The sequence below is a fragment of the Gallus gallus genome, chromosome 17, assembly GCF_016699485.2.
Source record: "Gallus gallus isolate bGalGal1 chromosome 17, bGalGal1.mat.broiler.GRCg7b, whole genome shotgun sequence".
Lineage (NCBI taxonomy): Eukaryota > Metazoa > Chordata > Aves > Galliformes > Phasianidae > Gallus > Gallus gallus.
This window is the reverse complement of record NC_052548.1, coordinates 3,743,292-3,770,135: the sequence shown is the minus strand read 5'-3', so window position 1 is coordinate 3,770,135 and position 26,844 is coordinate 3,743,292. Positions and strand designations below refer to the sequence as shown.

Below are 26,844 nucleotides of genomic sequence, written 5' to 3'. Positions count from 1 at the left end.
CTATCCATCATCACCACATTCCTACACTCAAGGAGGCATAAATTAACTACTTTTGCAGTTCATGTCCAACTTCGCAGCCGCAGGCAGCAGACCCCACAGTTACCAGGTCAAAACAGCTTTCAGTTATTGTGTTGGACTGGGCTGACTCCCCCCTGCTGCTGTGGCTGCTTTGTTATCAGCCCAGACTATCTGACCCAACGCAATGTGTGAGCACTGCTTACACTTCTCAAGGTTATGTGGGTCCCCTGATAGAGGACATAATGTCTGTCACATGGGCTTGTGCCAAAGAGAGCCAAAGAGCCCAGCCTTTCCAGCACTGCCAAACTTGCATTTCAAAGACATGAGTGCAGTCTTGGAAGGGGATCAAAGCCTTTCTAACTGTCATTAGAATATTTCCTTTATGCATCTCTCTGTGAGTGCCAGCAACATATTTCATCAAATTCATTGGCTCGAAATGGTACCTCCAATATAAACCTGAATGGGGGGGAACTGTTAGGGCAAGTCTAGGTGGAAAACAAAACAAAACCCAAAGCACAACAAAACACGTGTAATTCCTGTAATGGAAAAAACATACGATGCCGTGAGCATGCCTAGCTCAAGAAATCCTAATGAGCCTATTAGTGCATCATAAAAAGTCTCTTTTCCTGGAATCTGTTTTAGACATAGAAACTCTACGGTCTGCTCCAGGCCATTTAGAACGCCGTATCCTATCAGACAACAAGCACGTTCCCACCCAGGTCTTTTCTCTGAACTATCTGTCGAACGCAAATCTTTGGTTTGTTTTTTTTTCATCCACTCTGAAAACTGTGCTGTACAGCAGCTTGCACTTCCCCAGTAAGCCTAGACCTCAATCAGCGAGATGCATCCTCTCCAGTGCTCCAGTTTCAGTCTAATGGGTCTTCAGCGCGCTGCAGCCTGCCTCATCCGTCACAGAGCCATTAGTCCCATGCCTGCCTCATCTGCCAAGCCCATTTCCTCTCTGTTTGGGCTCCGCTTAGACCCCCACCCCAGAGCCCATCTGACCACAGGGCTGCTGTGCAGAGCTGCCTACTGCGGGTCCTCAGCACCACCGCCAGCCTCAGACCCCTGCTCTTAACTACACACCCAGCTGACAAGGGCTCCTGCACTTGGATGTATCAGGTATCCAATCGTATTAAATCTGGTTTTATAAGAGGGTTGGAAGCTCTTCCTCCTGCTCTGTTTTCCTCCTGGTGCAGAGGCAGAGAGCAGCCCATGTCTCCTTAACACAGCCAAGGTGCAGCTCTTGCTCTTGTGGTTGTTTCTGCATGGAGGACAGAGTCCTCCAGCCCTCATTGTTAGGAAATGTTTTCTACTGTTTGCTCTAGTTATTCTCTATTTGTCTTTGTTTTGTTTTGTGTTTTTTTTCCTTCAAAGATAAATGTCACTTTGCAGCAAGAAAACAAACAGGGCACTTAGGGTATTATTTGCAAGACCCCACACAAACAAAGAGTAGGAACTTAGCTATCTGCTCACTATGGAGTACAGTCTCCAACTGTCTAATGGGTTGGTTAGGAATAAAAGGCACTGCATTTCACCATCTAAAACAAAACAAACAAACAAACAAAAGAAACCAAAAAAGCAAACCAGCATTGTCTTGGGAAGTCAGCCTTAAAAGTCTCCATTTTGCCTTGTGTCCTGTCCCTTACCAAATGGGTTTGGCATATGGCAGGGAAGAGTAATCTGGTGGATCCACAGGGACTGAGAATCACTCTCTTTCCCAAGACCAATTGTTTGTGCTTTCATTTGGTGCAGCCATTTGGCAGCCCAGCCTGAACCACAGCATACAATTCAGGAGGCACAGCAAAAGCCCATCTCATCCACTCAGCATTGGTGAGCCAAGGTGTTCAGGTACACCTAGAGATTTTTAAACATCTGCAGTGAACAGCAAGGATAGTTTTGAGACAAATGATGTTCTTCCTGAAGCTAATGGCAAATGCATGGCTTCACGGTGCTGAAAGCTGACCTTGAAATGCTGTCAATTGGCAGGCACACACAATCTCACTTCAGCTTTTCCTCTGGGTGCTTAGACACAGAACTCTTCCTTTGGAGATGTAGTGTTGATGCCAGGGTTTAAGCTGCCTTTTGTCTTATGTCATGGAATCACAGGAAAACAAGTCTGGACAGGATGTCCAGAGACCATCACTGCTAGCCCTCCACCCAGAGCAGGAGCATCCCAATGTGCTGTACCACACAAATGTAATGGTGAGGTATTGGCACCGGCTGTCCAGGAGCGGTGGGGTCACTGTCCATGGAGGTGTTCCAGAACCACGGAGATATGGCACTGAGGGATGTGGTCAGTGGGCATGTTGGGATGGCTTGGGGTTGCACTTGATGATCTTAGAGGTCTTTCCAACCTCAATGATTCTCTGATCCTATGATTCTGTGAAATGGTTTTCTAGCTCACGCTTATAACCACGGATGACAAAGGCTCTGCGATTGCCTCAGCAGCCAGAATTCCATGTTTTGATTCCTTTACTGTCAGGAAGCTTTTTATAAGATCTCCCTCAATACTTTTTGTTGCAACAGAAGTGATGACCACTTGTGCCACTCCCCACAGACAGCAAGGTTAGATGATTTCCTTCTGCTTTAACTAATCTATTACCTATTTCAAAGCTTGCAGTATCCCCTGCAAATTATCTCACTTAGGGGTTAAAACTACCTTATTTCTTCAGTCTGTCCCCGCTGGTCATACTTTGAAGACCTCTGGTCATTTTTGATGCTCTCATCTACATTCTGTATCTATCCTAAAGGCTGGTCATTAAAGGTAGACACAGTCCTCAAGCCGAGAGATTATCAGTGCTATATAACTGCTACATTCAACTTCATCCTGACATGAAATACACAGCAGAGCTTTCAGACCTACAAATGTTCCTACTGGTTTTTCTTCTTCTTTGTCTGAAGTGCTCCAGGTCTATCAAAAACCTGAACAAAAAAGGACAGCTACAAACCCTCCTTAGCAGTCGACTTGCAATAAAATTTTTGTCTGACCTCATGTTAAAGATCTGCCTTTGTTGGCAAATTTAATTTTACTCCTCATTTCAGACGGACTGCCATAAATCATGTGAAGCAGGAAGTGTGCCTCATCTACATTTAGTTTAGTGTTAATTTAAGACACTGGTGTAAGTGTAGTAAAAGTCATGATAATTTATTGATAAAGGTATAAATCTTTCAGTGATTGGGAAAGAGCCTGAAATAGAGTAGAGCCAGAACATTACAAGTGAAAGGTTTTTGGTCCCAGTTTAGATCCAGATCACTGCCTGTATCCGCACTGACATCCAAGTGTCTAACTGCAGCTCTGACCGCGTCCAAACCAGGCAGCCAGTAGGTCATGTCCACAAGCATAAATCGCAAGCACTGTCAGCACATGAAGGCTTGTCAGCTTCGAAAGAATTTCGGTTTATCTACTTCAGCAAAACATCCTCTACAGCCCCCAAGTCTGATCTCCCATTACAAGAAAGAGGGTGTTTATGGAAAAGAAAAAAATAATGTTTAGAATCCAAGAAAAGACACTTAGCACAAGTGCACAAATAGACCCAGCTTCTTGGGTCGCTTCAGTAGCTGGTGAAGAACCCCGTATCACTGTGGTGACACTGGGAATGCATCCATGTTGGCTGGTTAATGCTGGTCTAGGTGTCCTGCAGTGAAGACCATCCCTAAGCAACACATAGTACAAAATAACAGCCCATGGGTGGTTGGCGATCCTGCACACAGCAGAGGGGTTGAAACTAGATGATCATTGTGGTCCTCTTCAACCCAGGCCATTTTATGATTCTATGAATAGTGTGGGTGTATGGTGGTTCAAAGGCCTGGGTGTTTCGTGATCCTAGGATGTCCTGAATTAATTCTACCATTATGCTGGTGACTCAGGCTTTACACACCCCATGAAAAAAAAAAAAAAAAAAAGATTTTTATTATGTTAAATATGGGACTCATTTGGGTCTGGCTTTATTTTATCCTGGAACAGAGACTGAGAGCAGCTCCTTGGTCTAAAGAAGGGATTTTTTACAAATGTGAAGTCATCAGTTTCATTTCATTTGCCTTGAAATGCTGGCTTTCCAACAGCACTTCTAGACAATCCTAGAAATAAGCACATTTCTACTGTAACATCCGGCATTATAAGTCCATAGGACTGCAAGGAAAACAAACTCATACATAAAGGACACTATTTGCTGCTGAATTCCCGAGTCAATACTAACACCAGTACCACCCTAACACTGCACCCTAGTTCAACCCTAGCAGCCTTTCTCACAAAGAGACCACTGATAAATATAGCTGTATTACACACCATCACCTATAAGTAACTTCCGGATGTTGTAAACGTGAATGTAAATTTGCCTAATGAGCTGAACCACAACAACAGATTGGAATAAACCTGGACTGCTCTGCACTTTGGTCCAGGTCCTCTTCTGTTTTGGGTCACACGAGCTCTCACTTGGAGCCGGCTCCTCCCTGGGCTGCGCACTGAGTATCAGCTCTGAGGGTGATGTATTTGTTCCAGTAAACCCAGAGTCAGTCAGAGCAACGTTTGATTCTCAAAGTGCAGCTTCAGGTTCAAATCCAAAATCTCAAAGGAAACCTCAGTTGAAACAACCAATTTTTGCCCAATTTCTGGCCAACGCAACTTGCTTTTTTACGGAGGGAGGCGGGTTTCCTCAGATCTCCACACGGATTCTCTCAAAGGTTTGCAAATCCTTGCCAAATCCTTCACAAACCTGGGCTCAGATTCAGAAATACAGTGAAAACAGATTCTTTTTTCTTTTTTCTTTTTTTTTTTTTCCCCAGCACTTTTGCTGCTGGTTCTGGCCAGGAGAAGAGAGAGCAAAGGCTGAGGGGAAAAAAAGAATGGGGAAAAAGATGATGCAAAGATTTTCAAATGTCAAACATGTTCTGTCTGAGCTCTGGGCAAAAGTTTGGGGTGGCTGTTAACGCTCAGAAGATGATTCATCCCCCCTCTCCCTTTCATCCTCCCTGGTTGCACTGCCCACTGCTTATACCAGAGACCCCATCTTTATATAACCTTTTTTATAGGGTTATACAGAGCTGCAGTGCTACGGGCTGTAAATATGTGATCACTGAGCCTTCTTCCTTTGCAAGGTTTACATCCAAGAACAGAGGAACATTTGAGTTCACTCGTGCAGCAAGAACCAAAAAACCCCGTTTCCTCAAACAACCATAAAAAATAATTAAGCTAACCAACTCCGCAGTAGTAGGAAAAGAGCTGCCGGCCAGCCAACTTGCAGGGAGAAAAAAAGAAAACAAAGGGAAAGCCTTGGCAAAGAGAACGGTGATCTTACTGTACAATCAACTTCTGAGACAGTGAGTAGGATGAAAGCATGGAACATCTCAAGAAACATATCTTTAAAATAGCAAAGCATTATGAAGCATACATGCACATTTCACAGGCCTTTGAAATCAGCAACACTGGCAGGTTTATTTGTTTTGATTGCCTCTTTCTCTTTCTTTTACTACTTTGGGACTTTTCTCTCTCTCCTTTTCAAGCCTAAAGCCAAATGACCCATGAGAAATGTGCTGTAATTTGTCTCTTATCCATTCCTCATCTCCATCTGATATTCCCTCTGCCCTGGTTACCCTGACGTTTTTCCAGACTCTACAAGCCGAACCAGTGGAACAAGGAGAAAAGTCAAACGATAAGAAAGAAGTGGCGTAAGGATATTTTCAGGAACCGGTTGTTAAAGCAGATTTCCTTTGCCTCTTTTCCAAAACCCCTTTTGGCTGCAGCAAGCCTCATTCACGTAGAATAGCGAATTTAAAACAGTATAGGAAGGTATATATACTTGAGGCTATTTTAACCATCAGTTATATAGCTTGGCACTTCCACAGTGCTTCCCCTCTGGGCCTCAAAATGCTTCCTAAACATAAGAGAGAAATTCCACTCTGGTCAAAGCCCTGACACAAGCCCTCTGCACTGCTCCAAATCCCATCCAAGGGCTTAAGTGGTCCTAAAGTGGGACAGGAACCGTCGCGTTGGGCCTCCCTGCGAGAACTGCTCCCATGGCTGAGGAAGCCATGAAATGGGCAGGCAAGAAAACTTCCCTTGTCACGCAGAGAAGAAAACAGAGGTATAGAAATGCAATAATTTGTTCAAAGGAGCATAATCACTCAGTGTGACAGTTGGGATTAGAAACTCGTCTCTAGCCTACGTTCCTTGATAACGTGGACCATCTTTCTTTTATATAAGCAGTGGTTTGTGTTACTGATCCTTCAAGTTTTCTGCTGGTGGCCACTAATCATATTTTACAATCTTATTTTACAATCTTTTACTCATATTTTACAATCTCCAAAACATTCTAAAGGTCCGGCGCTGAGCAGATGGAAAATCAGAGCTCCCTACAGTAAGCCGGTCCTTCCTGAATCCCTTGGCTGTTTCTGAAGACGACGTAGCACATTCAGTTCATAAACAGATTTACTTGTGGAACCGGGGCTCTGCTTTCAATGAGTGAGCAGCCACCGTTCTAATGATATTTGGCATTTACATACCAACTCTCATCCCAAAGAGCTTCCAAGAACAACCAACGGATACGTGCAGAGCACACTGCACAATAGTTCAAGTAAAGGACATTTTGGTTTCCGTCACCAGAACAAACCTGATTTTTTATGAAAAGCACCAGAGACCAGGAATGCAGCCTGTCATCGCTGCCTTGAATCAGGTCAAGAGTTAGGTAGAGCCTCTGTTAATCAGACTGGAAGCTAGAGATCAAGAGGAAACTTGAAGCTTTGACACAGAATTTCCTTTAATTATAGGAGTAGCTCATAGCAACTCTCTACATCAGGATTGCCAAACAATTTCCACTGTTGATATTCAACTTTGGCCTTGTCTCTCTTGTCCTGTCCCAGTGGCTCTTGTCCCATCCTAGTGACTCTGAGGTTTGAAGTCCCATTTACAGCCTGCCACAACCAGTGCCACAGTGACCCATGGGACTCATGGCTGGAGCGACCCAGGACTGGGCACTTCTGAAGCACTGGGATGCTCACTGAGCCCTGACTTTAGACGGCACCAAAAGCGTGGGGTTACCCTACACACAGATCCTGCTCCATGCTGATCTCTGCAGCACCCACCCCTGTCCTCTGTGCATGCACACGGGCAGTGAGGAAGAGCAAGGAGCCAAGGAACATGCCTGGAGCAGCCCTGCTAGGCCACCTATCATGGGGACATTTGTCATTTCTTGGAAGCTGAACGCTCTGCTGTGGCCTCAGGGTTCTCGTAATGAGACCGCAATTAGTCCCAGCTCCTTCAGAAGGGTGACACGTTGCTTTGTCCCTGCAGGGGTGTGCAGCTGGGACTTTAAGGGGCCTGGACATTTAGCTACTCCATTAGCATCTTCTCTAATTAACATGCAGTAAATATGAAGGGTAAAAAAAGAACAAGATCAAATTCTTTGCTCCTTTCATCTCACTTTTTGACACTAATCCTCCCTGCACATAAACACTGTGCCACAAAGTGAGATATACATTGCTATTGGAACAAAAAGAAACTTGGAATCAGGCCGACATCATCAAAAAAATAAATAAAACCATATATAACCACAAAGGACCCAGCAAGTTTATTACAGATACTTCTGGAGATGATGGGCCAAAATAATCAGCCCAAATATGCATCTTGCAAAACATCACTTTTTCTTTGGAGATGCCGCTTCTTTTCTGTTTTTGTTTTTACAACTCATGAACTTGCAAACCTTGTTCCTTATCCTCCTGGCAGAGCTGTGCATAAAGCTGGTCCTGCTGCAGTGGGCAGATCGTCAGTGGCTTAGAGTTACGATAATCCCAATTTTCCTCTTTTCTGAGAAAGAAATGAAAACCTGACTCAAGTGAGACTAGCTGAAATTTCCTCTCGTTCCAACTCATGCAGGAAAGAGCAGGAGACACCAAAATATGACTGCAAAGAATATACTGGTGATGGAGACTTCGCTCCAGGGATACTGAGAAAACCTTATGCACTGACACTAAAAGCCTCAAGTTTCCACACTTCCCGAGAAGTCTATTCTCTTTCAATAAAGAACTAACAGTTGGTTTTCTCTTCTATTTTGTGAGGGCTATTGGTGAGTCATACCCAAAAGTCTTTCTCTCCTATGGTGATGCTCTGGACGCAAGTTTTAAGTCAGATTCAAGGAACCACTAAATGTTAGCAGATCTGTTGAGGCTGGTTACTCTTGTTCTTTCCCAACAATAAGCAGATTACAAGGAAAGAGAAAATGTCAATCACTGAAAGAGAAATTTCACATAAGAACATTCAGCTTTGAAGTTCCCAGAATCCACAGTAAATTGCCAGGTGATCTGGCAGAAACACAAACACACCTGCAATGGAAATAGTTCAGAGCTGCAGAAAGAACAGGCTGTGGAGAGTGTATTTTCTAAATCCAACTTTTTTCTTATTTTTAAATTTTCTATTCTTGTTAAGCAGGAAGACAGAAAGAAGGGAAAAGTGTGGGAGAGAGGACTTCATGGATGATGACTTTGTCAAGAAACTACTGTTGGGAGGTGGAACATGTGGCAGCAGTGGCGGTAATGGGAATTGCTAAGATAATTAACTGCCTGACATCAAAATCTTGCCTCTCATTTCTCTCTGCTGAGGCAGAGACAAGCAGTGGGAGGAAAGATGCAAATGTGTCTTTTCCAAGCGCTCAGGAACTACTGGTCTTTGTTTTATTTAAACCTCTGCAGGACCTGCATCTTCCACAGAGACACGAGGTAAAGGAAAAGCCATTGTATGTGTGTGCTTCTGCGAGCAGGCATTTCTTGAGCTGAGGGATATGTCAAGCACAGAAGGTCCTCAACCCCTTATATAAGCACGGGCAGCAGACACATCAAAAGGCAAGGTTATTAGATGGATGGGAGGATATTTTTGTTGTCTCACATATGGATCTGCTAACACGTCCACCAGAAAGCAGGCACTGTCAGTCCCAAACATAAGACTGATTGTAAGCATTCCCCGGAGGACACATTTCCCAAGACCCTACAAAATTGGACTGGCAGATTATGAAAGGTACAATACTGATCCAGCATGTAACAGTAAACTAGAGGAAATCATACCCATACATTTGGCCTTCAGATATGAGTGCAGAAATTGCCTGTTTTGGCACCACAGGACTGTGGATCCACTTGAATCAAATACAGACCCCTAACAAAGTGCTATGAGAATGCAAAGATCTGTTACCCATTGTCAAATGGTAACACAAGAGGGGGAAAAATGATTTTCCTTTGTGCCAAATTTTGTTACCAACCTTCAACATGAGTATCACCACTGTCAGCAGGCCATAGTCTGACTTTAGTCTTCTTCATGACAGTGGCAGCCCCTGCAATCCAACTTACATAACTCAACCATGCATCTCAATCAACATTCATTCTGGTTTACTGCAGTAATTTATAAGTAACATGTCACTAACAGCTCCTAGAGGACTTAAGATCTTGATGACAACAAATCTAGCTCTGCAAAGCATCCAGCAAATGTGCAGGTTGTAATTTTTGTCCACTGATTCCTATACACAGACCCCAAATCATACAAACCTGAGTTTATAAATGTATGCTAGCATGAAATGTCTTGCAGCTCCCTGCCAAAAAGTAGGTGCCCTACAGCAAATTGCCCAGGAAAGCATCCAGGAGCATCTTGAATGTCTCATGTAGACGCCACAACTTCCCTGAGCCAATTCTAGGACTCTGTCACCTCCACAGTATTCTTCTTCATGTTTGTATGGAACTTTCTGTGTTCCAGTTTTTGCCCATCGCCCCTTGTCCTGTTGCTGCTCACCACTGAAAAGAGCCTGGCCCCATCCACTGGGCTCCTGTGCTGTAGATATTTATAAACAGAGATGAGATCTCCTCTCAGCCTTCTCTTCTCCAAGCTGAACAGCCCCAGGGCTCTCAGCCTTTCCTCACAATGGAGATGTTCCAGGACTCTAACCATCTTCATTGCCCTCCGCCGGACTCTCTCTGGGAGATCCCTATCTTTTTTGAACTGGGTTGCTCAGAACTGGACACAGTACTCCAGATGTGGCCACACAGCTCCACTCCAGCAGGTCAGTCCCCAGGCTGTACTGATGCATGCTGTCCTTCCTCCCCAGGTGCAGGGCTCTATATCCGCTCTTGCTGAACCTCATCAGGATCCTCTCCGCCCAACCCTGCAGTCTGCCCTGGTCTCGCAGAACAGCAGCATGGCCTTCTGGTGTGTCAGCCACTCCTCCCAGCCTCGCATTGTCTGAGGGTGGACTCTATCCCTTCATCCAGGCCAGTGATGAAGATGCTGAACAAGACCAGGTCCAGTACCTACCCCTGGGGTACACCACTCGTTACAGGCCTGATGGAGAACTTCCTTGCTTTTCCAACTCCTCTGTTGCCAGTTCAGGCACATCTTGAGAGCTTTGCAAAGCCTGAGATCCCACCTTGGTCACCCCGTTGGGTGCAGCAGAAGGTGTGCTGAAGGCACCTGCTGAGCTACCTGGAAGCATCTTCTGGAGTATCTCCTACTGATGGGTTTCTATATCAAAAACTTGAGGTTCTTTGGATATCATTCTGAGATAGAAATAAAAAGAGAATTTTGTGTCTGATCAAGACAAGGGTGAGCCTGAACTTTTATGGCAACACAAGACATTTGGAGGCAAAACACGTGAATAAATCTACCCTGAAAAGTAAATCAGAGGAATTCCGAGCAGATGAGGAGAGAGCCAGGAACTTCTATCCCTTATCTGAATCCAACTGGGTGCAGAGGGGGGATCAAACAACATGAATATCTTCAGACAAAGTGGGAGAAACGCTCTGATGTGTCTGACGGAAGCATTTTACTCTGTGTCTGGAAGTTTATCATGACCGATCAATTCTGGAAGAATTAGTGAGTGAGTTCTGGTTTTTGGCACCGACACAGCAGTGGTAAAAAGGCTGGAGGCAAAAGGGAAGTAATTTTCATAATGCTGTGAACTGTTGCCATCAATCCTTACCCAAAACATTTCTTCCACTTACTCTGTGCACTGCTGTTCTGTAGGAGCTTCCCTTTTAGCTGTTGCCCTTCGTTTCAGGAAGGCTCACGACCTCGCACGTGCTCTGGATGTGGAGATCCAAGCCAAAGTCTGTTGGAGTTCAATCTTTCTAGGGACTTCAAAGAGCCTGGGATGCGTAACTTACTCCAGACAGAAAGCATAACATACACTTGGAACAATATTACACACGTAAAAATAGAAATGATTGAATGACTGTTAAGGAATGCAGTGTGATGGGGAAGCCTGATGTAAGTTGTGCATGGCATTTACATTCCTATTTCCATCTGCTAACCTAGGTGCTCCAGATCGTAGTGGAAGTACCTACCTTCTTCCAGCAGTCATAAAGACTTTAGATTTAATTCTCTGATCTGTGCCTATGCTGCACGTCTGTCTGTGCTGCAAGCAGATGGCATGACTGCTCCCCTAGGAACTAACTGAGCAACAGCCACAAATAGCCAGTGCTAAAGGAAAGCTGCAACTACACATTTTGGGAGGAATCAGCAGCCCAGACTCCTCACAGATACACGAAGGTAAACTAAAAACCCTTTACTAGAAATATAAGATCCAGACATATTAAGGTCTTTTGAATAACACAAGTTTATGTTATTCTAAATATTCCTCAGACATTCTCAGTTTGTCTTCATTTGTGCTCGCTGGAAGGGAGTGTAGGAATAGAGCAGTGCCGAGCTCACGGAAATCAGGAGATCACAGAAAAAAATGCCATTTTGCAATTGTTTTCAACCAGCTTTGCAAACATAAGCAGTTCAGGCTGTTTGGAAACATTTTCACACTCTGATGCTCACTTGAAACAAAACTACGCCCCACTCCTTTCGAGATCCTCAATTCTTCATTTACTTACTGTTCCTCACCAGTCAATCTCTCCCTGCCTCATTTTAATTAAAAACAAATACAAAATTACTTAAGGCAACGCTTTCCAAATGCCTGGGGTTTTTGATACCCACATGCTACCTGTGGGTCCTGTTTTAAGCAAATAATTCCCTTTTGTGCCTTTGGAAAGAGCTCAAAAACTGTGTAGATGGTTACAGTAATGGGCCTATTAATTGATATCCTCTGGATTTTATGTTATTTAATCAATGTCTGAGCTCTGACTGCAAAAGAAGCTTGAATTGACAACCTCATTCCCTTCTGCCCAATGCTCCCCAGCCTGTCGGCTTTGATACACAGATACTCTTTGCGAGCCTGACAAGGGCACAAGTCTCATTACGTCCTATCATGGAAATTAGAAATGAATCAATAAGCAAAGAGGCAAGCTCCCCATCAGCCCGCTCCTACCACACAGCACAGAATTCTTCACATTTCATCCCTAATCCCACATCTGATCAAACTGAAATGTCTGCAGGGTCAGGAATGCCTCTGCTTCCTTTGGTATTTCTCTCGTAGCCTAATCAAATCTCAGAGAAGTCAATAGTTTTGGTCCGTGCCTTATCTTTGCCCTCAGTATTTGTGCTGTTGAATGCTGAAGAAATAATTCAGCAACGTGCTTCATGCGATGGGGCAAATCGTTATTGGAGCAGAAGTGCTGGCAAGGCCCGAGTAACAACCTAAATCCCCTTCTTGGCACATTCACTTGCACTGTGTCTTTCAGCATAATTTTGACATGGAATTTTCCTGGCATAAATCACACAGGTTTCCCTCTTCCCTTCCACACCACGCTGCGTAGCTCTGTGTTTTGGTAAATCTCAGCTATTAATAGTTGCCCTCTGTGGCTATAAAAAAATACGGCGGTAGTCAACAGCCAGTCCTTGGTAGGGAGCAGCTGCGGCTGCCTGAACGCATGCAGGACCCGGCATCGCACAGCAAAGCCCTTTCTTGGCTCCATGTCAGAGCAAACTGATTAAATAAGGCCACAGCCAAGCAAACGGAAAAGGAGCCCCTTCCCTGCAAAGAGGGGAGAGCGGCTGCAGCATCGGGCTGCAGAAGCATCAGGGTATTGCCATTTTCTCACTGACATTTTCTTTTTATAACTCAGCAACCCCCCCTCTGCATGTCTTCCTCGCTCCACCCTCCTGCCAAGTCCCCGCAAACTCTTGCACTTGAAGAAATAGAACAAAGACGTCATCGCAGCCAGCACCAAAGGTCGCGGGGTACATTTTAAGGTCTAGTCTACTTCTTCTGTTTGATTGATTTAAGTGATTAAAGCATTTCTGCTCTTCCTGTGCTTTCAGCGGCATCCTGGGTAACTCTGGGGAAATTCAAACCAACCAGCTGTGATCCGTATTACAAAGTCACGGCTGGAAATACACACAAGGATGGCGATGGGGCCATACTGGAAAGCGTGGAAGGAGAGGAATATTGCCTCCTGGCAGATTGAGGAAGGGCTTTCATGTGTCAGATCGAGAAGCATTCAGCTCAGCAGCTGAATTCAGAGGAGATACAGGGTTGGATATTAGGAAATACTTCTTTGAAAGAGTGATCGGGCACTGAACAGGCTGCCCAAGGAGATGGCTGAGTCATCATAGAATCATAGAACCATAGCATGGCCTGGGTTGAAAAGGACCACAATGCTCATCCAGTTTCAACCCCCTTCTATGTGCAGGGTCGCCAACCAGCAGACCAGGCTGCCCAGAGCCACATCCAGCCTGGCCTTGAATGCCTCCAGGGATGGGGCATCCACAACCTCCTTGGGCAACCTGTTCCAGTGCGTCACCACCCTCTGTGTGAACAACTTCCTCCTAATATCCAACCTAAACCTCTCCTGTCTCAGTTTAAAACCATTCCCCCTTGTCCTATCACTATCCACCCTTGTAAATAGCCATTCCCCCTCCTGTTTATATGCTCCCTTCAAGTACTGGAAGGCCCGGAAGTGTCCAAGAAACATGGAGATGTGGCACTGAGGGATGTGGGCACTGGGCAGGATTGGCAGTGGGTGGATGGTTGGACCGGATAACTTTAGAGGTCTTTTCCAACCTTAATGATTCTGTGATTCCATCGTCTTAGCACCGCAGTGTACTGCTCCCCAACTGCTGGAGGGCTGGTTGGTGACAAAGCACCAGGTGCACTTTGAATTGTCATTTGCATGAAGTGAAGCTCTTGAAAATTCTGTAGAACTGCTGAATCTCAGGGATGGCCACACCAAGTCCATGCCATGCCACAGCCATCATGGGGCCCTGCAAGCACTGCAGCACACCTGGCCTGAGCTGCACGCACTCAAAAAGCCCATGCCACGTAACTTCAGTGCTTCTCAAATTTCCCTGGGGATGTTTCACTAAGATAAATTCTTCCTGCAAAGCTGATGGGAATGATATGAAAACGAAGCCTTGTGCCGGGGAAAACGAGAACCACAGCTTCTCATTGAAGTCCTCAATTTATTGACACTACAAGGACATAGCATGAGAAGCAAATTTATTCCATATTATCTACTGTCAGTATAGCTCAAAAGATGAATTTTGAGGGAGCAGAAAGAATTTTATTCTCCCAAGCCCTGTAATTCAACACTGCTGAAGCTGCCCTCACACAAATCAGTGATGACACATCTTTTCAATGTCTGGGGCCAAAATTATTTTTAAAAGCATTGCAGGTAATTGCCATTGCTGTTATTCCAAACCACTGCTATTTCCACTATTTTGCTATCACTGATGTAACTCGACAAGTGGGCTTATTCTGCAATTACTGAATTAAAGGAAATTGTATATTTCACAACAAGCAGCTCACACGTATCCATGGCCATGACCAGATCTCTAGGTGGAATTTCCACGAGATGCCCCCATGTTTCCACGCTTTGTTCAATACTACCCAAACATCTGGGTACCTTCTAAATTAATTGGTCTGCAGGGTGCAGATTTTATCAGTTTTTTTCTTTTTTCACTGGGGTGGATTGGCCACAGGAGTCTTTAAAACAATGGTTGGGAACAAACAAACGCTGAACCTCGTTCTCCTGAAGAATTTCAGAAAGATCAAATTAGGCCAAAAACTCCAATCTTGATTTCAGCGAGGTCCCTTTCTAGCAGGGGTCCTTCTAGCAGGGTCCCTCCTTTAAAAGAAAAAGGAAATTAAAACTGAAAAACAGCACTGGGGAGAAGTTAAGCGTGTGCTTCACACTCACACATGCCAGGAAATTTAGAGTTAAAGGTGAAACCCCACCCTAAAGAGCCTCATAGTGGAGACATTTCAGCGAACAAACATAACGTGTTCTGAAATACAAAGTCCCGGTAGGGTGCACGAGGTATGGAGTTTCAGCCTTCACTCCAAATTTCCTGGCTTTTTGGAGGTTTAATAGGCTTTCATACCCCAAACATTTAAGTACTCCAAGAAGTTTCCTCAGTGCAGCTCTCCCTGAGCCTTTTGGAAACTGAGCATCAGCGCTGTGATGGTGAAGCTCCTCAACCCTAATTAGCGAACCTGAAAACCCCTTTTTGCCAATTTATGCCAACCTGGGGGCTGAGGCTGAGTGCACACTGAGCAGCTGCGGTTTGGCTACTCTGAGAAACTCCAGCATTGCTCACAACTCCAACATTTATTCAGAACAAAACTGAAGGATGGAATTTCACTGACCCCAGCAGAACAAATGCTCTTATCTTCTTCTACGTGGGTCTCACAACTGTGCTTTGGCCAGCAAACAGGGAATAGCTTTTAACAGACACCCCACCAGGTTGTGGATGGGGATACATCCATCCCACAAATCTGGCCCTAATGGATGAATGACGATTATTGCTATCTGCATCACGCTGTTCTACGACACAGCCTGCATAGGCAGGTGTTATAAATATTGAACTGCTTCCACAGTACCCCATCATAATTCTAAAATACCTGTTTTGAGGCTCTGCATCACTGCCTTTCCTGAGAGCTCTAAGGAAATGATTACTGGCAACTCACACACTTCATCTCAGATGTGCACACAGAGGAACCTGGAGCACTCTGTGTGATGTGGACAGTGGGTGTCCTGACACACAGCTAACAGGGCAGGCATCCCCTTCTCTGCATCAATCTCTGTGCACAACCTCTCCCTGTGGTGGACAGCTGCAAAAGGGATGGAACAGCTCCTGAATGGAGACATCACTTCTTGGGCTTCCTCCAGACCCACGCCAGGCAGAGGGAGAGCCTGAAGGGCCGAGCTGACTGCAAGGGGGAAAGAAGGAGACAAGGAGGGGACGTGGAGGAGGCAAACAGGGACTGAAAGCTTCAGGAACTGGTGCCAAAGAAGTTCAAACGAGGGCCAGTAGACACTAACTGTGCTTCGGGCTGTTGCCTACAGACCTGCCTCTGCATCCCTTCCCCTTCAATCTTTTCCAAGACCTTCCACTTTCCCCTCACCTTTCCATTTAGTTAATCCTCTCTTCACTCAGCTCCAGCTATCAAATTTAAACATACACACACGGCCAAATCCCCTGCCACACACACTCCTCATACCTCTGAAATCCTCCAACAGGCCAGCAAACTAGAAGCAGAAAGCCCACAAAAAGATCACAAGCAATGATTTATTGAAAGTGACCTCACTTTTATATTTTTTTATAGCAATAGACTGATTAATTTGGGGAAAAAAATAAAGACAAGATTTAAACTCGTAAACCCTCAGAATCACAGCATCACAAAAGCATTAACATCGGAAAAGACCTCTAAGATTATCTGGTCCAATTGCCCAACCCTTTTTTGTCCTCCTCTTATCTTTTTGTCCTTACACTATGGATGGGCTTAAAAAAGAGGCAAGCTGCCCTTCCCCCTGTCTCACTTGTGAGCTGCAGCTCTCACAGTGCGTCAGAGCATCGCTGCTCTGCGAATCGCAGTGCTCGCACAGTGTCAGCACTTCATTCTGCTCCGAACTTGCATCCCTTTTCCCAGCCTTGCCATCACATCTACTGAGGCTGCAGGCAAGTCCTCTGTGGCATGAAGGTATTCTTCTACCCCAAAATATAAACTACTCATAGAAACTGCTGTTCTCTGAGTAATGGTGCTATTGGGTTGGCTTTCTCCGCCGGCATTAAGTTCACAGATATTGGGCAAAGGCAGAGCTGCTGGGCCAGTATTAATGCCTCCACTCGCATCAACATTTTCAGCTGAGACTATTTAAAGAAAATTCACCTTCTCTTCTCACCCCTCTCTCGAACTCTGTGAGCCGCTCCATGAAGGCACCAGAGATGCTGAAGTGTGGCTGCACAGAGCGAACTCCCCCGGGACGCAGCACAAGTCAGCATCCTCTCCTGAAAGATTTCTGTACATTTCCACTGGCAGCGACAGGGAAGGGATTGCTAGAAAAAACAAACAGCCCAAGTACTGTTTGTCCACACGCTGCACTGCACGTGAGGGGCAAAGCCAAAGGCATTGTGCTCTTCCACGATGCAAACAAAGCACAGTGGAGATGGCTGCTCCATCTTTCCTCAGTGGGCAGCTTCTGCTTGCACGAAATGGATTTAAATTCCTATCAAAAATGAACTCAGAAAGGTAGGATTGGAATTGCAAATGGAAGTGTTGCACCTGGTTAAGCTCGGCACAGAAATAACCTGTGCTTTGCATCTTTTGGTATGAAAGGTGCAACCTCCTGTATTTATGGAAGGCATGGGTTGCTGCTAATTAAAAACACAAGGAGCACCTCTCACCCTGCTGAAGAGAGGTTGTACCTAATTGGGTATGGGAGAAAATGGTGATAAACACAGAGCTCCACAGCATTCCAAGAGGCATTTTGGCCATGACCAAACTGGATGTTTGACAGTACAGCCTGTACTGACCAGCAAAGGGAACAAACCAGCCTTACCCAGACTGCTGCGTTCCAGCACGTGTGGGGGGATGAACCCCAACTGGTAAAGGGGTTATCAAGAGCACTGGTACCAGTACTGCAGGGTCCCTACCAATCTTCCACACAGGGCTCCAGAGCCAAATGGGTCTGCACTGGCACTGGAGAGGATAATAAGTCTTTCATCTCTTGTCTCCCACAAGGATTCTTCATCATCTCTGATAGTTTACTCCATAGATTTTATAGGCTATCTCCATTCCAAGCATCCTGCAGTTTGACCAGACAGTGATCTTTTTACATAATGGATAATGTCCATGAAAGAAACCGTGAGTCGTGTGAGTCTTGAGGAAAAAATGCTTCTGGAAAAAAAAACTGTTGGAAAAGATGACTGTGGGACAATCTAAATAGAGCAAACTCCTACCGATTTGAGGGTGTGCAATTGCATATGTAGGGATAGTTTCTTTAGCAATGAAATCCTGGCTATATCAGAATTCAATAGTAGACTTATAAATGTCAGTTGCTAGCATGGGAACAGATGCAATTCCTCTCAGCTGATTAACATCCCTGACATCTGGAATAGAGGACAGAATAAACAGAGAGAGCAGAGGATTTCCTGTTGGGACTTGGCTGTTGGGTGCAAACTACCAAGATACAGCAACATTGTCCTTGAGAGCGTTATCTCTCCACCTTCTAAACAGCCCTGGGGAAAGACCTGGACATTTAGCACTGAATCCTTAGACAAAAACTCAGATATTTGCTACAGTCCTGCCTGATACCTGTGTGAATGCAGGAATCTTTGATGTCAAGAGCTGTACAATGGCCTTTTCAAGGCAGGGGATTAAGTCCTCAAGCTTCTTGAATTGAACAGCTTTGATGAATTTCTTCTGTTCTTTTCAGTGTTTTGGATTAGGTGGAAATTAATTCATTCTTGGGAATCAAGGAGTATTTCTTACAACTCTCCCAGCTCCTAGAAGAGGGCACTGCGTGTGCCTCCTTCCCCCAAAATAAATTGACCGCATTTTGCAAAGAAGCCTCGTGAAAGGATTTTCAATGGAGAAGAAAGAAAGGCAGTTAAGAGGTTGACTTATTCAGAAACTCCATGGAAGAGCCCTGATGTGCAGCCACTTCGCTACCTCTGTGAGGCTGAGCTAGGCTGAGGATGAGCCACCCCCTCCTGCTTCTCCCATGTCCCACATGGCACAGCATGTTGTGTCCTTTGTACAAAGCTCTGTCATGGCTACTGCAGTTCGAAAGTACCACAGAAGAAGTTTCTACAAATGGTTCAAATGTGTATTTAGATTCTGTTTCATGTATGACTGGAAATGTCCCCGATTCTGAGTTGAGCTGGTGTGATGCAATGCTGGGCTTGGCCAAGCTGCACAGTCAAAGAGCTGAAGGGGGCACAGAAAAGGTTGGGACCAGCAGGGCATCGGGCTCCAGTTCTTTGGAATGTCACTCCGAGCTTGCAGGCAGGTGCTCTGCCCTCCTTGAGGTGAACAGAAGGTCTACAGGAGCCTTCAGGGCACATATGTGAATATTGAGAAAAATTTTCCCCATGGTCAGTTATTCTGCATTGTCTGAATCGAGGGAGTAGCTTGCACTGCTTCAGGAATTTCATCAGTGTTTTCCTAAGAAGCCATCAGAGGAAGGCTTCCTTATCTGTATATGCAATCCTGTGGTGAAGCCCGATGTGAAAACCCAATATTACATAAAAGGAATGGTTCAGTTAACCATAGTATGGTGCAAGAATTCGCCACATCAAATGGCACTTACAGAGGATAATTTCCTATGATCCCTTGCTGTTTGTTTCAAGTTTTTTGAAAAGGAGCCATGGTAGGTGTCATGAGCTCAGTCTTCCCTATTTTGTAACCAGCAGTGTCCCAAACAACACAAGGAATGTGTCTCTCTGGCAGCTATGTCTATCTTTGCTCCTTCCTTTTGTATTGGGACAGACTGCATGATCTTAGCATGTTCTCATCTTCCCAGAACTGTAGAAATAAAGAAAAGCTGAAGAGTATTTGCAAACCTTGTGCTGGGACTAAACACGCTCTGTCCCACTCTCGTGAAATTAGTAAAAAGAAGTTAGGCAGATGTCTTGGATAGAGGCTGTTGTGTGAATAATGATAACCAGCCATGCTGGCTTTTTTTCCCTGCAGGCTACTAATAGAGAGGAGAGATGATCTGTTGGTACCACAGTGTTTACAGCTTTTCTCCACTGCAGCTCCCAGAGCAGAGGCCCCATCCATCGGTGCTGTCCCTCTGAACTGTCCCTCTGGCAAACTTCTTTGCAGATTACATTTCTATGCACCAACATCCCCACAGTCTGACTATGGCACAGAATCTCAGCTCTTCGAAGAAAACATTTTGCAGAGGTGCCAAAAGGAGAGGCTGGACGAAAAAAAAAACCCCACCCTTGAGCTGCACCACATCAGTGGCTGAAGGACACCTTCAAAGTACCTGAGAAGTTAGTCCAAGGTGCCAAAAAAATCACAAGCAACTTACAGTGCAGACTGGAGCTGCCTCAGAGTTTTTCCAGTACCATCGCATCTGGGGTTACAACTCATCAAGAGGCAGACACAGAGTTTTTTGTACCAATATCCACAGCAACATTAGGAGATCCCAGGATGGAGGCTGGAAGGGCTGGGGCTGAGACAGCCACACCGAGACTGACACGAGGAGGAAAGAGACAGGAAATGAATCCACCTCCTTTTGGGGATGAAGAGGCACTGAAGAGGGTTCCTGTTTATAACAGCATTAATCAAACGCTAGCACTTTCTGGTTGGTTCCAATGAGCAGAATTATTTCAGGAATAAACTCCACATGGTGAACAGCTGGCTACAACTGCTGACACCGAGCATGTAGGAAGAACAAAACCCAGTAGCATCTGAAGACTCCCCAGTACCACGGAAGGCTGAAGAGCCTCTACAGCATAAAGCTCGGGGAACTCTGTACTGGTAGCATTTCATCTGTTCCGTCCTACTTTACCAAACCAAGGGCTCATTTCTCTTTCTTCTGCTGTTGTTAGACTGAACTCCGGCAGAGGAAACACCTGGAGTTTGATGAGAGCTCTCAGCACTGCGGAGATGCCCTCATTGATGCAGTGCAAGGCCTGCACTAGAGGGGACTGAGGGCTGCCAATGAAAGTGCTGACAAGAAGGACTGGTGATGCAAAATGGGCCCAGATGGTGCCAACTGAGTCACACGTTTTGACTGAGTCAGTAATTGGCACCGAAATCTCTCTCAGGGGATGGTGCTGATTACCCTCAGCCTAACACAGGATTTGAATCTTCACCCTTTTAGTCAATGAAGTCTTTGCTAACAAAGCCACTGCCCTAGAACTGTATCCATTAGCTCAAATACTCCAAGCAGAGTTCAATCTTAACAAAGCTCATTGATCAAATATACAGTCCTAAGTGCTGTGCTCTGGAACACCGACTGTGAGCACCCAGCACTGTGTGGGCAGGAGCTCAGCCAGCAGGAAGAGGCTCCAGAGAGAGGGCTACTTTCTGCTGCCTTTGGTTTCGCTGCCAATGGTGAGTGCTGCACTACAACTTCTAAGCAAAGCTAAATAAATGAAACCTAAACACTGCAAAAAAAAATCTGTGGATGGACTACAGATTTACTTGGGCTCTGTCATGTGGAAGAGGAACTTCAAGGCCTCCAATAGCAACTGATGTGTGTCACTTGAGAGCAGGTGCTGCACACAAATCCTCCAGACAAGCCAAGCAAGGTGGCTGTCCCCAGAAAGAACATACAAATGTAAATGGGAAGCAAGTATGCTGTCTTAAGGAAACTGAACATCTTGAATTAAATTCCTAGCTTGGGCTTGTGCAAGTGCAATCTGTGCAGCAAAGGAACTTCACTTGGAATAGAAACAATAGAAACGTCAGAATAACATTAAATCTGAAAACTACAATTTAAAAAGCTTTTCTTGATTCATTTTGCATGGGTATTGCGCTGGTCACAGTACAAGTGATAAAAGGGTACTATCAGATAAGAAATAATGTATTTTTCTAAAAATTGGCATAGCTGTTATAACTAACACCTCAAGTTCTCAGAACTACAGTGTTAAAACAACCACATTTGCATTATGCCTTTGATGATATTTGCTCAGTTGTGTTCCTCTGCAGTTGAACAGCATTCAAAGACTGGTATTTTTCCTTTTTATACTCTCAATAATTAGTGCTTAAAGTAGCTTCCCATTTGAGCCTCGTTCACTGATAACTGACTGAAGTCAAGCTGAGCTATATGGATGTTTCTTACAAAAACCTCACTAGAGTGGGGAAAAAAAAAGGAATGGAAGCATTTCTTTGCAGCTTAATTATGTGTATTTTAAGCTCCAATTGAGATGATAACGTTGTTTAAAAACTTCCCTCTACTAAAGAAATTACAAATATAGTCTGAATTGATATAATTAGAAGAACTCCAGAACAGCTCATACTTTCCTTCTTAACCTGAACTTCGGTGTTGACGACACAGGGTGATCTGTCCTAAGGCTTTTCACTGCGACTCCATGAATTGCTCTTAAAAACAGTAACATGGGATACAGACAACTGAACTGTATTCTTCACCTCCATCTCCTGTGTGTTTACATCACTAACTCACCAACAAGACACTTTTTATTCTACCCAAACATACTAATTCTTGTCTGAAAGTGACAAAAAAAAGTTGGAGAGCTCAACTGATGCAAATAACTCAGGAACAGCCCTCTTCAAACCAGAACATGAGGAAGTTGTAGCTGAGAATCTCAGGATTTTATAAGCTGATGTCCATCCACAGAAAGCTGCTCAGCCATTTGTGGTAAGGTAGCATTAGTCCCAGTTTCGTATGTTTATGGAGAGGCACAGAAGAGGTGTTACCCACCCACCACGTGCAACAGCACTCCCAAGAACCGAGTACCTGCTTCCCTCCTCGTAACTCACAGACTCAGCAGCCCCTTACAGCAGTTCTTACAGTAATCTGCACTCGTATAGCATTAAGAACATAGAATAACCTACCCATCTTCGAAGGCGTCCTACAAAATTTAAGACTACTTAGGAGTATTTATGTTACATGTCTTGTAGGGCTCTTCACTCTGTAAATATACATGAATCATACAATTATAGAATCACTGAGGTTGGAAAAGACCTCCGAGATCATCCAGTCCAACCATCCACCTACCACCAACTAAACCATGTCCCTTAATACAATATCTAAACATTTTTGAACATTCCCACGGACAGTGACTGAAACCATATGAGCTTCCTACAGCATCTAATCTAGTCTGTGGTTAAAGTAAGCTGGGCAATGCTACAGCATACTGTTCAGAACCAACGACTAATGGGTCTTCCAACACTGTAAAGATTTCAATGGTAAGACGCAGTTGAGACCATTACTGAGATTGCACTCAGGTAATTGCAATGTCAGCCAAATACCAAGAAAAAATAAATGCATTAAAAACACCAAAGCTCATAATGTCAATAACACAACGGTTCAGCAGCCAGCAGGCTGATCAATACCTAGACAGATACTCATTAGTATGAATGTAAAAAGCTTGTTTAAGAAATTGCCTACCTGTATGGAGAATATGGGTCAAAGCACGTCTTGGTGACTTCTGTTATCTCCGGGTTGCAGCACTCCCCACCATCGAAGTTGTACCTCTCGTAATTGCAATCCATGTCACACACTCCATTCTGCTTCTTCTTGTTGAAGAGCGTGTGGCGTACATGCCGGCAGTCTCCTCCATCGTACCCGGTCAAGGTGTGGTTGCACTCGGGGTCACAGTTCTCATCCCCGATCTTGCTGATATCACAGTTGGCCAGGATGAGCCGGTGCCGAAGGGACGAGTTCTTCACCTCCAGCACCTCCAGCTCCCAGGTGATGTTGTAGCGGCTGAAAGCCTCATTTAAATGCTGGTGCTGGAACTCAATCTGCTCCTGGCTGACTGTGGGGTTCTGGTGTTTGTCGTCGTAGAGATTTACCACGCGGTAGCGAACGATCTTGTTACGGCGGAAGCTGGGGAGTTTGTTGTAGCTGGCAATGACGTCCGTGTTGTCACAGACTGTCTGTCCACAGAGAGGAGGCTCTAGGCTGGTATCCAGCAAATAGCCGTGATGGTAGCTGGACTTGCTCTGAGGACTGCTGCCATCCTTCATGGGAGACCAGGTGTTTTTCACATTCAGTAAACTGTCTTGAAGAACTAGCTGAGGTAGAGGCATGTCTTGTCTGTGAATTGCCTGGCCCATGTCCAACAAGATCTCCTTCTGAGACCTGGCTGTCCTCCAGAGGCTGAAGTGCTCCACGTAACCCCGATAGTTCTGGTTCAGGGCATTTCCTCCAACCATGAGCACCTTGCACTTCAACGTCAGAAGACTGAAGATGCTGCCCACCTGCTCTCCGCTTGTGGCTACCTGGGCACCATTGACGTAGAGTTTCATCAGGTGCCCATCATACGTGGCAGCCAGGTGCACCCACTGGTTGGGGAGGTAGCTGCGATGTGCTGCAATGGTGGTCACTTTGCGAGCACGGTCTGTCTTCAGAGAGAAGAAATAGCGGGGGTCTCTATTCCCCTGGTCACTGACGGTGTTAATCCCCAGGACCCATCCTCGGTCACGGGAGGTGTAAGAACATTTGTCATACAGTCCTATGTGCCCCCAAAAGAGAAATACGGATAAATAAGGATGACAGAGCAAATAAAGCAATTAGTCTCTATATTGCATAAATCTCTCCCTAGATATGTATAAACACACGCTCATCTATATACGTTAGAAAGTTAGTGTACAAGAAAGACATTAAATCATCCAGCACACAGCTGTGGGAGGTCATGTTAAGATTTGCTATTAAAGGTTTGCCAGTGGCATGTATGAGTGGGATTCCCCTTTCCTGACCAAAGACAAACATTGTTTGCAAATTCCTATCAGTAGGAAGTTGTGCTGTGTGTTTGGTCTTCCCTTCATGCAAGCCATACATCACCGGCTGAAAACAAGAATGCTATTGAGAAGCAATCCTTGTCGACCTCATTCATATCTCACATATCCTCTGAACCCTTTATCTAGCAAGGGCCAGTGGCAGGTAGGTACGAAATCCAACCACCACACAGTTTGGAATAATCTTGGTATGATCAAATACCCAAACTTTGCTGAGAGCAAGTGTAACATTTTCAGGCTGCCTTCAAACTCATATCCATGGAAAAAAAAAAAGAAAAAAAAAACAGCACGAAAACAGAATACACTGGTGTCCATGAATTATTTATCTCATACACAAAGTGCAGTTCCACACCTAAAGTTCTCTCATTACATCCTCACCAACAAGAGATGGAAAGAACCTCGTTCCTCCCAGCCTGGGACACGAGGGCTGGCAAGTTAAAGATGTACATTTCCATCTTTCAGTTCTCAAAGACCACAGGCTGCGGTGAGACCCTTCGACTGCAAAAATAATCATTAGAGCCTTCAGCACCAATGGCCTTCCTACTACCAGCACGCAGAAACTCCTTCCCCCAAGCCTTTACTTCCAAAAACCTAACCAAAAATCATAAATCTCTGACAGTTCAGTCCTCATGAAAAGACTAAATATCCCCTTACCTCACCCCTGCACCCTAACCCTCCCAGCACTACAACCAAATAACATCTTCTGCTGCTGACTAAGTTGCTCAACAGCCATCTGTTAACAATCACTCATTAACAGTGCAGTCTTGTCTAGTATCAACAGAGCAAAGGTTACAGGAGCATTCACTGTATTTTTCCTCCCCTCTCCCAGCACCCACCTTCCCCCCCCCCCCCCCCCCACACACACCCTTCCCCTCTCCTCCCCCACGCCTCCCCTCCCACCCCCCCAAAAAAAAGGCTTCTGATGGGAAAGTTAAAAAAATTTAAACAGGGCTTTTTTCTGCACGCTGGTATTTTGCTAGGGACTCTGAGCTCCCCCTTTTCCTGTTTCCTTTGGAAGAGAGATCCCAGGGTTCGGAAGGTAATGTGTTTATTCATCTGTAGGGCGCACTCGGTTCAAAACCTTTCCGAGACCAGCTTCTAGTTTATACTGCTACTTCTGATCACGGGAAAGGAGAGGAGGAGGAACAGCAAAGGAAAAAACAAATATGCCAAAAAACCCCCGACATTTGCTGGGATGGATGTTTACCTGAGAAACTCATGATATGAAAGCCAAAGCTACCGGTGACCTTCTGGAGTCAGGGATCTCCTGTCTTTTTGAGGGTTTCTTTAGTTCTCTTTATGGAATAAACACTTTTAGAAAGCACTCATTTTTGAGATGTAGGACAGCCCGTAAAGGTCTGCATTTTTATGAAACTCAAATGAAGGTATTGTCCAACAGTAGTGGGTGGATAATACTGCAGTGAAAGAGAAGACAGTTGGCACGGCAAGTCCCTCTCCTGAATAAGTCATAAAAAAACGTTCCAAAAATGATGTTTTATTAAAAAGTCACCCTGCCAGTAGAGCAGGCAGAGGTCCCTGAGAGCTGGGCAAGCATGGAAACAGTGTGAGGTGTGAAGGGGCATTACAGGAGAGACATGAGCTCTCTTCTTCTGGCAGTGACTTCTACTGATTCTCCCCTCTGCCCCAATGAAACATCTGAACACGCTCTGTACAGAGGTATGGCATCCATGTAAACCAGAGCTCAAAGGTGAAGAGATGAGATGTTCCAAAATATACCCAGTTCTGGAAAATTAAACTCCCGGGGGAGTCCATTCTGTTTCAATAACTTTTTGTTATTGAATATCTTTGTTTCCAGCATGGGAAATAGTGAAGAAAAAGAGTAAAAGCATATCATATAAAAGGAACCCAGCATGAAAGAAAGCCGCCTCCCTTAACAAGGAGACCTTTTTATAGGTACACCACGGTCTCACTTTATTATAATAAGGCCATTTGAACCAGTCAGACATTTTCTAATGGAGTTTTTGCCTGCCACCAAATGCTAACCCAGTGAAAGCAGGAGAAGCGACGCAGACATGGGCTAGTCCTTACAAACACCTCTGAGAAGCTGTGGGTCTGCAGCCTGGCCCAAGGCCCCACTGGGTTCTGACCCAGGTGCAGAAGTCAGCCCACAGTCAGGCGCTGCGCCTGATGCCATCCTCACCACCTGTGCAGCCCAGTGCCTGGTTCTCAAGGTGCTCCACATGCCCATTGTCAGGCAGAGGGCTGAAGCCCACCACGCAGTCTGCCA

General features: G+C 45.1%; 1 protein-coding gene across 2 annotated transcripts in view; it reads right to left on the bottom strand.

The window, feature by feature from the left end:
* Positions 1 to 26,844, bottom strand: part of PAPPA (pappalysin 1) — a 176,024-nt gene that overhangs the window by 125,247 nt on the left and 23,933 nt on the right. For both annotated transcript variants that reach the window (XR_001464480.4, XM_415522.8), the window contains exon 2: positions 23,245 to 24,313. Coding sequence is in view for 1 of the 2 variants with exons in the window: in XM_415522.8 (XP_415522.5) it covers positions 23,245 to 24,313 (1,069 nt within the window). In the remaining variant the exon portion in view is untranslated. The remainder of the gene's footprint in view (positions 1 to 23,244; positions 24,314 to 26,844) is intronic.